A 13675-nucleotide genomic window follows, 5' to 3' on the forward strand; every position below is an offset into this window, starting at 1 on the left:
AATTGCTCAAATACATATGTATATGTGCATGTGAATACGAGATATAAATGAATAGATAAAAGTATATAAAATGTAAAGATACAGTATTTTCTATCAAATGATCACTTAACTTTGAAAAATTAAAAATAATCCAAATGTTCATTATAGGAACTTGTTTTCAAAACTTGTTACAAGTATACTATTGTACAAAGTGCAGTCATTTAAATGAGAAGATACACCTAAATAAGTAGGTATCTTGACATGAAATGTGCTCCATAACGTTTGGAAAGGAAGTATTTATTTTCAGAGGGCTCAGATAAAACATATGTATTATAATTACCTTTTGAAAATATTATATTTATAACCATATCTCTAGCTGAATGCACTCAAAATTTGGAAGAGCATAAAAAAGTTAAAGTACACATCTGAAGATGGAAATATGGAAAATGCTTTCTATTTCATAGAGCTCCATATTGTTTGAATTTTCTTATAATGAGCAGACATTATAAAAAACATTGCCATTTTAAAATGGTGGTGTTTAAAAGACCATTGTGCTGGACATTTCCAAGATAATTCTCATTTCAACTTCTGCTCATTTCAGAAGTAAACATCATCTTATTAAACTATACATCTCTTTTTAATATCGAAAAACATGAATGACACATGTGAGTTTTTTACATGTGCACTTATTAGTTGAATATGGTGTAGTCCTAGTTTAACGATGCCCTAATTAAAATCCAAACAAAACTGGTGAGAGAATGTAGTTTCACACATGTTGTTCTTACTTTAAAATTTAATCAAAATAGAAAAGTTTTAGACTTAACATTTCCCTAGTGTAGTGAGTTGAAAAGTGGCCCCCAAAAGATATGTCTACCTGGAATTTACTGATGTAGCCTTATTTGGAAAAAGGAACTTTGCAAGTGTAATTACGGATGTTGACTATGAGCTCTTCCTGGATAACAGTGGGCCCTAAATCCAAGGACCAGTGTCCTTGCAAGAAAAGGGAAGAAGAAACAAAGAAGGTCCTCTGAGAGCAGAGGCAAACATTGGAGCTATAGAGCTGTAAATAAAGCAACACTAAGGTCGGCTGGCAGCAGCCATGGAAGGAGAAAGGCACAGAATGTCTTCTCCATCTGAGCTTCCAGGAGGAACCAGACTAGCTCAATCCTGTTTTCAGACTTTAGACCTCCAAAACTGTGAGAATAAATTTCTGTTCTATTAATCTACCACCCAGTTGGGGGTCATTTGTTACAGCAGCCCTAGAAAATGAATGCACTTGAATATTATTTGTTTGACACATTTTTTTTCCAGGAACAATGTATTTGGAGAAAAATTAATACCATTTCTAAAGTCAGAATCTTACCATTTAAACTCTGTCCTATTCGAATAGTACTGGAAGGAAAATCTGTAATTGAACCACTTAAAGTTGTTGCATAAAAAGCTGTATTATCCTCCTCCAAACCATTGATAAAGAAGTTGATTTTTGTCTGATGCACCTGTAAGAAATGATCACCATTATTATCTTAAGTGCATAAAGTTTTCTAATAACCACATAACTTGAATTTCTTAAAAAGGCATTGTTTCCTTATTTCTCTACTTTCTTCTGTTGATAAGAGTGAAGACAATTTGTTTTCATAGCACAATGATACTCCTGCATGTTTATACATCTAGATACAAATCCATATGGTGCAGTTTTGTGCTGTGATGGTATCTCCCAGGGTGCTCACAGCAATGTATAATATTTGTCCCATGTTTGTAATAGCACTGATTACCATGCTTGTATAAGTTTTTTGTGCACATGTTGTTTCTTCACATGCTAATTAAATTTGTTATGACTCTATATGGAAATAAAGCAGAAATTAATACAACAGGGAGAAATATCCAAAACCATATATACAAAACTATTTCATAGAGCTATAATTCAATTTAAGTTACTAGTAGAAAAACACTTCTCATAAATAGTTACCATTTTAGGTGTCTGTAACTAGTTGAAAATTTTTCAGATGTATTTTCCCATTGCAGACTAATGTAAGAATTTGCCAAGCATATTCTAAGCTAATAACTCAAGCAATCCTATTTACATTAGGGCTTAGCAAACCATTTCCATAAATGACCAGAGAATATTTTTTTCTTTGCAAATCAAATAATTTGGTTTTGTAGGCCAACAATCCTGGACACAACTGCTCATTTCTGATTTTGTAATGTAAAGGCAGTCATAGAAAATAGATAAATAAATCTGGCTGTGCTCCAACAAAACCCTACTTGCAAAAACAGGTGGCCAGTTAGATATGATCTACAGGTTGTAGTTTGTTGCTCTCTGAAGTTTACCCAATTAAATTCTATTAAGACTTATGGAATTGAGACATAATCCTCTGAAAAATCAATTCAAACTTTTATGCAGAATAGCTCATAGATCCTATTGACATAAAATCTTTATGCTTGCATTTTTTTGGGGGGGTACCAGGGTTTGAAATCAAGGGTACTCAACCACTGAACCACATCCCCAGCCCTATTTTGTATTTCATTTTAGTTACAGGGTCTCACTGAGTTGCTTGGTGTCTCACCATTACTGAAGGTGGCTTTGAACTTGCTATCTTTCTGTCTCAGGCTCCCTGCTGCTGAGATTACAGTGATAACATATAATTCTGAATTAAGTAATCAGCCATTTTGACATCAACTTTAGTCTACACAAAGGTGTGTCAATTCAAGTGCTTAAAGGTAAAGGGCACTCCAACCAAAATATCCCTAGGGCATACAAAAGGTTCTAGAGAAGGGCTGGATTGAGAGATGGGAGAAGAGACAGAAATGGAAATTTAATATTACACAATTGAAATGTTAGATACAAACACTTTAATTAAAACCAAACCAAACCAAACCACAGCATTGAAAATGTTATTCTACTATGGACTTTGAATAATGATTAGGTATCAGTATAGGTTCAGCAATGAAACAAATGTACCACTCTGGTACAGTTGTATCTGAGGACAGGTTGTACATGGGAACCACCCACTTGACTGCTGTGAGATTACAACTGGTTTAAAAAATATATTTCATAAATTATTTTCTGTTCAAATGAATGTGTAATAATGAATAAGGATAAACATTTATTCTTAGACATCTTTAAATTCTTATGTGAATTTTTGCCATAAGAACCTCTTTAATAAATCTCCCAATCAAAAACAAAACAAAAACCCAGAAATTAATGACATAATTACTTGGTAATTTTCAAAAGTAACCAAACTTAATTTTTTACATTCTGTGCAATCTTATTTCATATAAACATATTTTTCTTCAATTCATTGACCTAGTGTTACATATGACTTCATTTCATAACATGGCTTTAATAAACCTAAAATCATACACCAACTTCTCATGGGCCTGGATCTATTCCTCTCTGCTAAGTAGTAGGGCTGATTTTTTTTTTTTGCATCCCATTTTTTACAGCCTGTTACTGTCATTTGGTGTTTGACTGTTATCATTATAAAAGATACAGGCTTTTCTACTTTGTTATTTGTAGCATTATCTCATGTTTTACAACATCTTTGCGCAACATGCAGGCACATGAAATATAACTCGTGAAAAGTTCTCTGTGGTATTAATGCATAAAAAAGAATGTGGTTCCATCTCTACTGTCTTTACCCAGCCAAAAGCTGATGAACAGCCAATTTTCCTTTATCACATTAGCACAGCCATGAGGGAAACACATTTGTTCTAGTCAGCTACACTAAAGATACTATTACCAATCTAACATATACATGTTTTATATCAGCAGTATTCTCAGAGCATGAGAGAGCCAACAATATATTAACACTAGCATGACAGTTTATTTAAGAAAAGAAAATTGTCTCTGTAGAGGGACAGAAGTTAGAAATGTATGGCTAAAGCTCAGTGTCACTGGTCTAATAAAGGTAATAATTCTTCGGCTTTCTTTATAGCAGGTAACACTCCTGTGACAGTTCTGTCATATCATTCAAATAAAAATCTTGTCTTTTACAAGTTTAAGTGTACCTTTATTTTGAGTCAGATAGAAAGCATGTTTTTGATTTTCTGTATTCACTGTATTATATCTGTAGTCAGGAGTTCAGGACCTATTTTTTTTTAATCAACTCATCACATATTTGCTTAGAAGAATTCAGTGTCACTTGCAGTGAATTCCATAAGATGTTTTCACTTGGTTGGTACTTAAAAAATGATTAATGTTGATCCCAAGCCACTTTCCTCTATGTTCCCGCCCCCCTACCAACTACCTTTCCATAAATAAAATTAAATCTTCTTTGGTTTTCTGCACCATGTTTTATGTCCCAAGATCCTCCAAACTATTTTACAATTCTGATCTGGAGCACTATCACAGAGAAACTGAGAAGACAATGGTGGCTTTTTGCAATAGCTCATTCTGATGATCCCCTTGCCAGTTATTGAAGGGAATAGGAATATATATGATGGAATTTCTGGTTTTCGAGAAGAAAGCCTTCTACTGAAGGAAACTTTCCACCTATCTCATTCTCTAACCCTCTGAGGATCAGAATGGCTTGTGCATGTTTATTGGTGTATCTTGAGTGAGGGAACTGACAAAACCAGTGCAGTTAGAGAAAGGCCTTTCAATCCTCCTCATGAGAGATCAAAATACTTTGGAAAGAAGATGAAGACAAGCAGGTCATTCTCAAGCCTCATTCCCTGGGGGTTCCTATTTTAATGACTTTCTTTATGTGTTCCAATAAAATTCTATATTCTTTCCTTTGATGTAGAATTCCTAACACTATCCTCCCATTTGCCTGCCTGGTTAGTAGAGAGTATAATTCAAAAGACAAGGAAGTCACATAATAGCTGAACAGTTACCAAAGGCAAATATCATCCAATCCACCTAGATTAATCAGCTAAAACCACCTGTTCCATGGAAATGCCAGATCTTTTGTTACTCTACTCCCGCTGACCCAGTCTGGGGGGTGAAAAAAAGGGAAGAGACCTGTGCTAGCTTAGAAAAGTGGTTTTACCATTCCCTATATCCTTCTAATTTAAAATGAATTCAATAGAATGTCTACCTAGTACCCATGATGGCTCTATGAGGTACACAAAGAAAAGTTATGACCCTTTCTCTCTGAGAGAAAATATGCCTAACAGAATTTGCTAGTGTTTGAATCACTATAAATCAATGATGTTGGTTGTGTGAATTTATTTAATTTGATGATGCTGGGATCAAACCCAGGGCCATGTGCATGCTAGGCAAGTGCTGTACCACTGAGCTGCATCACCCAGCCATTATTTCCTGAATCTTGATGCCATCAGTGAAACACTGCCTTTTTCAAAGAGTTGCTTTGAGAAATCATCTTTTTCTGAGAATGTGTGTGTGTGTGATATATAACATACACTTAGATGTTCTCTATGGGACCTGCCTTCTCAGAATCAACTTAGAAGCCTCCTAAAAGTACCAGTTTTGTTAGCTGGGTAGTTCTCGTCTTAAAGTCAAACCATTTTAAGCATTCTGGATAACACCTTTTTTAATGTATTTAACATGAAGTGATTTGGCAACATATTTTAAGTTCAAATTCAGCCCCCAAAGATGATGACAGAGGACACGAATATAAAGAACATCATCTTGAATGTTAAGGTATTCAACACATAGAAAAAAAATCAAGCCACTGTGATATGAATCAGAAGGAAAAACTTTATGGAGGAGAAAAGTCTTAGACTTTCTGAAATAGAAATTGCCCTGAAATAGAAATTTCTATTTCTAAGTGAAAGGATTTGCATAAAAGATTCCACTATACTATCTGTAATTTTTAAGCATAAGACAATTTATCCTGAAAACTCTACAGGGTTATTTTAAAATATCGCATGTATGTTACATTCCCCTGCCTGAGAACACATGGAATTCCACCTCCCAATTACTTACCATCCCAAAACTAAGGTCTTCTGAGATTTTTCCTCACTTATCTCATCAGATTTTATTTCCATCATTCAACATCAGCCAACTTCCAGCCAAATTGGTAAGACTTCCTCACTGTCTGGTGATCAGGCGGTATTTAACACTGTCTTCAGAATTTACTCAAGCTCTTTCTCTGGACTTTACTCAAGTGTCAACATTTTTGAAATATTCATCTGAAGTCCTGTATCCTTCAATAATCCTTTGTCAACTACTTCAGCATTGTAAAAGCAGTTAGCATTTATTGAAATATTAGTATGTCAGGCAGCATTTAAAACATTCTCTATTTCTTCTTTTTAGCTTTACATCATCCCAAGGCAAGACTGCTATTATCTCAACTTTATACATACATTGAATCAGAGAATTGACAACAGAAGTTATTCAAGGTCATAGAGGTGGTCAAATGGTACCAGAGCCTGCTTGAAACAACTAGTTTTAATTAGTCAATTAAATCCAATTAGCATTTGGAAATAGCAGCCATTTAGTTTATTGGACCCATCCATTGAGTCTCTTCTATAATTCTGTCCAGCGTTGGATTCAGGTGTGATGTCAACGCATCCCACAATAATAAGGGTAATGTACCTTGCATGGTATCATCACTTACCATGTGCCCAGTATTGTACTGAACATTTTACATATATCATCTGGCTGACCTCTCATTTTGCAGTGTTATTATCTCACATTAAGAAAGAGGATACTGGGGCTTAACAATTCTAGCATTAAGCCTCTGCAGACTTCCGGAACACTTTCATCTTTGAACAGCTTTTATTATTATAAATGGCTGAACCAAAAGGTATCCTTTTAAAACTTCAGTTCATAAGTCTTACAATTTAGAACATACTAAATAAATCTAATCTCTTATTCCATGTGATAAAAAGAAGAATACCATCCTTCTCCTAAGTCTTTTTCAGGATAGATGTGCTCAGTTTCTGTGATGTTCTAAATATGGCATAGTTTTTAGCTTCTTCTTAAAATGTGACTTCAGGAATGGTACAATCTCTAGACACCTTTCAAAATGTTAAAGGATTATCATTTAATACAATTCAAAATCACTTGCTAGGATTTTTGACAGTGGCATCATGTGGCTAAGATTACTAAATTAAATTGAGCTGACTGTTCACTAAAATACCGAGTCTTTTTTTTATTGCATCATTTCTAAGTCATATATACCCATCATATACATATACAGCTGGTTAAGTGGACCTCAGGGCAAGAATAGTATTTGTGTGTGCTATATTTCATCCTGTTACATTTAGGCCATGGCTCTGGACTGTCAAAATCTTTGCGGATGCTATGTCTGTCAACCAATGCACATACCATCCCTCCAAGATTTATATCATTTGCAAATTTGATGAGCATGGCTTTCATGCTGGGAGAAGCTCAATAAATTCTAATTAATTGATACCTCAAATAAAAACCACCAACACTATCTACATTATATTACAATTCTAAGTAGAAAGAAAACACACTAATTTCTAATGAACACAATGTATCATGCTAGCAATCTTCACATGTTTTCCAGTGCTCTTGTTTATTAACATGGGTTTTTATATATTACAAATAAATTCCCAGTCTATTAAATATTCTCAAGCTATATTTATACAAACAATATGAAATAAGGAATGAAGATAATTATTCATAAAGGCTACTTTTGCAGAAATTCACCATGTTGGTTGCAAGTAAGTATTTGGAAAATTTGAAAAGTACACATACCCACTACTAGTGAGTCAAGGAATAACTGCTTGAACTTTCATTTATTTTGACTATATTATTTTGACATTGTGTGGAGATGAATTCACATGCAGATACCTTCAAGGTTTTTTTCTGGTTTTGATTTTTCTTTTGCATTTTCCATGAACTCATAAAATTTTCCAGCTCTTGCTCCTCCCCTCCCTTGGCCTTCCAACTACATATATGCTCTTACGTTTTCTTCCTATGTCAGACAAATTCTTGAAGTAATCTACAGCAAAGCCTAAGAGTGTAACATTTCCAACCCGGGCTTGATGCTTTGGATATGTTCTTCTCCCTTCAGTATCTATGAAAGGTCTCCAAATGCTGCAATCTCCCAGGGTCAAGCCCCCAGTTTAATCAATTTCAAAAAAGTTCACATTGAAATGTCCAAATAATTTATAACTTATTTGAAACAAGTATAATTCCCTGCTCTTAAAAAGAAGTCAATTTATTTTTTCCTGCATTTTTTGTGGAGAAAACTCCTCACTAGACTTTTTACTAAAATCCAAAAACTGTTTTGAAAATAGTCCTGTTGTTTGAATATGTGATGAGCACATTGTGATCCTACATATATGGGATATGTAAAACACAGACATTTTCTTCTACTAATTTTAATTATAACGGAAATTGTTACTAAAAATACTTTCAATGCAAGGTGGTAAATGCAATGAAATAAAGCTGAGTAAAGTGATTAAAGCCAAAGAGGGGAAAGAAAAATCATCCTGGGAAGTTTTCTCCTCGAAATTCTTCCCTATTTCTCTTTCCTGCAACAGAGATATTCCTCAAATGAGATGTCTGTGCTTGGATTGTCAACCTTTTCCCATTCTATTCATAATGCAGATTAACTAATAAGTATTTTTTAAGTAATAAAAAAGAGACTATTTCACAATTACAGGAAAGTTGCAGGAAGAGTACAAAGACTTTTCTGAACCTTTTAAAATTCCGACTGACATAAAGACCCATTACCCTGAATACTGTAGCACATATTTGCTACAGAAAAAAAAGACATTCTCCTAACTAAGCACAATATAACCATCAAAACCAGGGAAATAATATTGATACCGCTTTACCATCTTATCCTCAGAGGCCATTTTTGCCAATTGCCCAAGACATGTATTTTCATTTCTTCAGTTATCCTGACCCTTAGGTATCCTTTGATATGGAAGGGTTCCTGAATCTTCTTTTGACATTCACAGTCTAAACACTGCTAAAGATGACAGCCCACTTACTTTGTAGATCGCTTGTCAATTTGGGTTTGTCTAATGTTTCCTCGTGATTACATTCAGGTGACACAGTGATCTCATTACATCTTATTGTGTGCTACATCATTTCTATTTGTTCCATTATTAATGATGTTAACTTTAATTGTTTGCATTGATGGGTATCTGTGAGGCTTCTCCAGTATAGAAATACAATTTTCCCTTTTGCAATTAATAAACATTTTGTGAGCAGACACATTGGGACTATAAATTTCCTTATTAAACTTTCGATGTTATTTATTTTTATCAGTAGAGACCCATGAATCTATTCTATTCAGTGGAATAGAATACATTGCTCTCAATACATATTTCAATGCTCAAATAGGTCCATGTTTGGACCGTGGAGGCTCTATTAAGCTGTGTCATACTGACATGACACATGTATTCTATGTCATAGAACCTCATTCCCATATTGTTTTTAGTATACTCTTGCTTTCTGACCTAAGATGATCCAGGCTCACTTTGTACTTTCCTGTTTCAACCCTGAAATCAGCCATTTCTCCAACAGATCACAGTTTTTTTCTCAGTATTGAATGGGATTTAGAAACAAATATTCAGTACCAATTCCACTCATGCGCTATAGAAGTTATTGCTTGAGGCCTCCCTCTTGCTCTCAGTGGACACAAGTAGAGAATGTGAATAGAGACTGATGATAGCACAGAGAAAGATCAACTGGAGGTACACAAAGACTTCTATATTTTTTTAAACATCCATGTGTCTGTGTAAATATATTTATATGCACATACATTATACACACAGGAAATATAATTGAAGTTATTAATAAATCTTAATTCAATGTCCTAAATTCACTCTCTTCTCTCCTCTTTCCATATATGTAATAACCTTCTCTGGAAGGATGATACCTGGTTCCCATCATTATTAATTTATATATTTATTTGATTAATTTTCCTGTACATAAGTAATCTCCAGTTAGCCCTCCCTCCACCAAAGACATGTCTTCATAGATTCCATACATCAAATTCTGAATTTTCCCTTTCCATTGGGCTGTTATTCTCTTTTGCTTGATACTTTTCTTTGCCTAGAGTTATAAATTCTAAAGTGCCCCAGGGTTAGTCCTTTTCCCTTCTTTCTGCTTATATACTTTCCCTTGATATTGTCTTCACTTTTGACTATATAAATACTACCTCAGATTTATTATTCCCAATTATTATTTCTAACTCAGACAACTAATATAGAATGCTATATCCATCTTTCTATTCAATAGCTCTTCTTGGAAGTCTTTTAAGAATTTCAAATATAAATGTTCCAAAATAGAGCACTGCTCTTATCCCCCAAATCCACTTCTTGTCTAGTCCTCCCAACTCTGGAACTTTTTAAGTGTGTTCATCCAGTTGCTCAAACCAGATTCCTTCGAGTCCTCCTTGATGCCTCTCTTTGATGTTTCTCATCCACTCCATCAGCAAATCCAGAAATCCTACTTTCAAAATATATCCAGAATCTACTCACAGCTCACCACCTATCCTGCTTTGAGGGTCTCTGCTGACCCAAGCCACCACCTCCTCTACTTCTTGGGTAGACTGTAAACAGTATCCTTAGTTTTTTTCCCCTCACTCTCAAGAACACAGCCCACACACTCTTGCTAAAGCAAAAAGAGATCATCCATATGAACACACTTATACTCTTTTTGTAAAAAACCAAATTCTTAGCCAGTTCTTACCCTAAGTAAAAGACAAAGATCTACCAAGCCCTACACCAATCTGGCTCTGTTACCTCTTCAGCTTATGCTGTTAGGATGCCCCTGTGGTCTCTCTGTTCTAGCTACTGCCCTCCTCGCTGTTCCTCAATCATTCCAGGTACTTTGTGCCTCCAGGTCTGTGCATTTTCTGTTCCTTCCCTAGACATGGTTCTGATAGACATCTGCAGGCTCACTCCCTGAAGGAGTTTTCTCCTTCAGTGTTTCCTCAAATATTATTTTAGCTAAACCTCTCCTAACTGTGGAAACCTATGATCTCCCAATCCTTAAAATTTCCTTCCTGTCAGATTATCTTCCTTATCCACACCTGTCATATTGCTTATTTATTGTGCTTCTTTAGCAATACTTTCCCTTCTCCGCCTAGAAAATGAACGCTATGAGAGCAGGATTAGTTTGGTGTCCTTTTGCTGATTTGTTCCCTTGCCACTCCCTCATTCCATAGAGCAGTCATTACTTAGTTATCACTGGGCACTCATGGAATCTGCCTTGAATGAATGAACTTTCATCTACACAAACAGGAGTTAGCAAAGCATGAGAGTGGTAGAAGAATAAGTAGAGGAAAAGACAAAATCTCAAAAGGAAATGTAAAAATAGTTGTTACACCAAGACTTCAACTGATCCTGATCAACGCCACCGCCCCCCACACCACCTTTTTTGGGGGGTTTAAAAATCTTGAGTGATTGGCTTTAATTTTCATTCTAGAAGCAGGCAATAGTTCATTGCACAAAATAGATTGTTTCATTCACCAATTTCCATTCTTTTAATATCTTTAATAAATGAAGATTTAAATTTAAAATCACCTTTCTCACTGCCCCCCCAAATATCTGGCTTTTGTTATCATCTCTTTATATTGTAGTGATGAAGTTGCATATCATTAAGTCAGATCATTCCTGTAGAAGGGTAATGAAAATGGTAGATTCAACATTCAGAGAGTAAACCAAAGGTCGGCTGAGAGATGTGAGCTCACTGCTGACCTCAACTGAGAATAGTTATCAATCAAGCCCTTGACATACAGTTATATAGAAAATCATGTTTTTATAGTCTAAAAAACTAGATTTCAAATTAGTATTTAATCACTGTGCTCCTAAACAGCCATTTGTAGGAGAGTCTTACACATAAACAAAACAGAGGTCAATGCCCACTTACACTATGCAGAAGCTTGATCTGCTAAAATGTCCAATGATGATGGGATATTCCATTAAATGAAAGGCTTTATTAATTTTATATTCTAAAAATGCTTTACTTTCCATAAGTACCTATCTGCTAGCTATGTACCCTCAAATATTATTTAGATCCAAAACAGTACTGAGAAAAAATTACTAAAAATGTTTCATAAACTAAATGAAGAAGTCATTTTTAAGTCAAAGGAAAAATATGCTCTTTAACTTACTTCAGAGAAATGGATCATAAAATCTGATATGAATTGTTTTATTTTTAAAGATATGCTAGAATTGAGAATAAGGTCTTCATAGTGACCCTTATTTAAAGGTCCTCTTTGTCCTGAAGCTGGTCAGGTAGTAATTGTCTAGTCTTTTGTTAGTTAGCAATGGTGAAACTCACACATTTAATTGGGATTAAAAAAGAAAACAGAAAGAAGGGACTAAACAAAATATTCAGCTTTTATGCAAGGATATTTGAGCCCTAAACAAAAAAAAATAGCTATTTATGGGACAAATGCATATTATTCAACAGTTTCCTGTCTTTTACCCCTTTTAAAACCAGGAAAAAAAATTAGGTCATTCCATGAATTGAGAAAAAAATAAATGAACATTTACATTATCTGAAGAACTTCATTTTGGCAATTAGATTGCAAGATTTGAGTAGCAATCTTGAAAATATTCATTTTTTCTATTCAGTTCAATTATTACATATATTTTCCTATGCCATTTTTCCCCAAGTAAGCAGAAGTTGCCCCCCCCAAAAAAAGTTTCAAATTTGGTGGGGCTGTGTATTTAGAATAGCTCTTCTCTCTTTGCAAAGCCTGGATTAGATTTCCACAAAGGTTGACAGGTCTCAGAAATTTGAGGTCCAGATAATAAAAGTTGGTATGAAAAACATTCAGGTTTCTTTTTATTCATTAGAAAGAAAAATAATGAGCTTATAAGTACTCTCAGTATATTGTCATATCAAGCAAAGAATGAGAGTGGGTATTAAAGGGTGAAATGATTAAAAGGTAAGGGTGACAATTACTATGGTTGTAATAGCTAATATAAAAATCAGCATAACATCCATTGTCTCTCACATAATGCTTGCTGTTCTACATATTCAGTGGTGCTTTGTTTCTCCTTGCTCTTGTAACAATGGATGATTGTAAATCAGTATAACTTCCCACCCATGTAGATATAATGAGGTAGTAGTTTACCTCTACTTTTCACAAATTCACCTTTGAATCATAATTTATGAATACCATTAGTCGTGGGGATTAAGAGACGTGGGATTAGTGAAATCTGTTATACAGATCTTAGCTTAATTATTAACATGTCAGGGAGATCTTAGCACCATACACACACACACACACCAAAATTACATCCAATAACTTTCTATCATAGTGTCCTATTTTAATTCTTTGAATACTACTTTTATCTCAATATATTTCCTATTTAGGGTTTTTTTTCCTCTCTTCATTCATCCCTCAACATGCATATGTACACGTATAAAATAATATGAACTCGGTTAACTGAAGTAGTCTTAACACGCAGAACAAAGTCCTTTGGTTCAAATTGAATGTTTTATATAATGTCTATGATTTCTTCCCTATCCATTCTGTTACATCTTCTGATGCTTCTACTAGGTGGACACTGTATCTGTCTATAGATGTGTTTCTGCTCATCCTAAATTGGATCCAATCATTGTAAGATAAGAGTAGGTGAACAACTCATTTTCTTGGCAAGGAGACTCTGCTGCCTCCTGGTTCCATTCACCTGCCTTCTCATGGCCTTAGAGCCCACATTCTATTCTCCAAATTGAGGTCAATTTTCTCCACTGCCTGATGCCTGGTGATGGAGAAGAGCCTTGAGAAGCTGACCCAGACTATTGCTGCCAAGTGCTATTTGCAATCCAGGTCCTCAGCAG

The 13675-nt window shown here is 34.8% G+C and overlaps 1 protein-coding gene across 13 annotated transcripts in view; it reads right to left on the bottom strand.

Annotated features, from left to right (window-relative positions):
- Positions 1-13675, bottom strand: part of Ush2a (usherin) — a 738328-nt gene that overhangs the window by 675654 nt on the left and 48999 nt on the right. For all 13 annotated transcript variants that reach the window (XM_078022812.1, XM_078022814.1, XM_078022813.1 and 10 more), the window contains exon 4: positions 1343-1475. In XM_078022812.1, coding sequence (XP_077878938.1) covers positions 1343-1475 — 133 coding nt within the window. The remainder of the gene's footprint in view (positions 1-1342; positions 1476-13675) is intronic.

Source organism: Ictidomys tridecemlineatus, chromosome 10 (assembly GCF_052094955.1).
Source record: "Ictidomys tridecemlineatus isolate mIctTri1 chromosome 10, mIctTri1.hap1, whole genome shotgun sequence".
NCBI classification, from domain to species: domain Eukaryota; kingdom Metazoa; phylum Chordata; class Mammalia; order Rodentia; family Sciuridae; genus Ictidomys; species Ictidomys tridecemlineatus.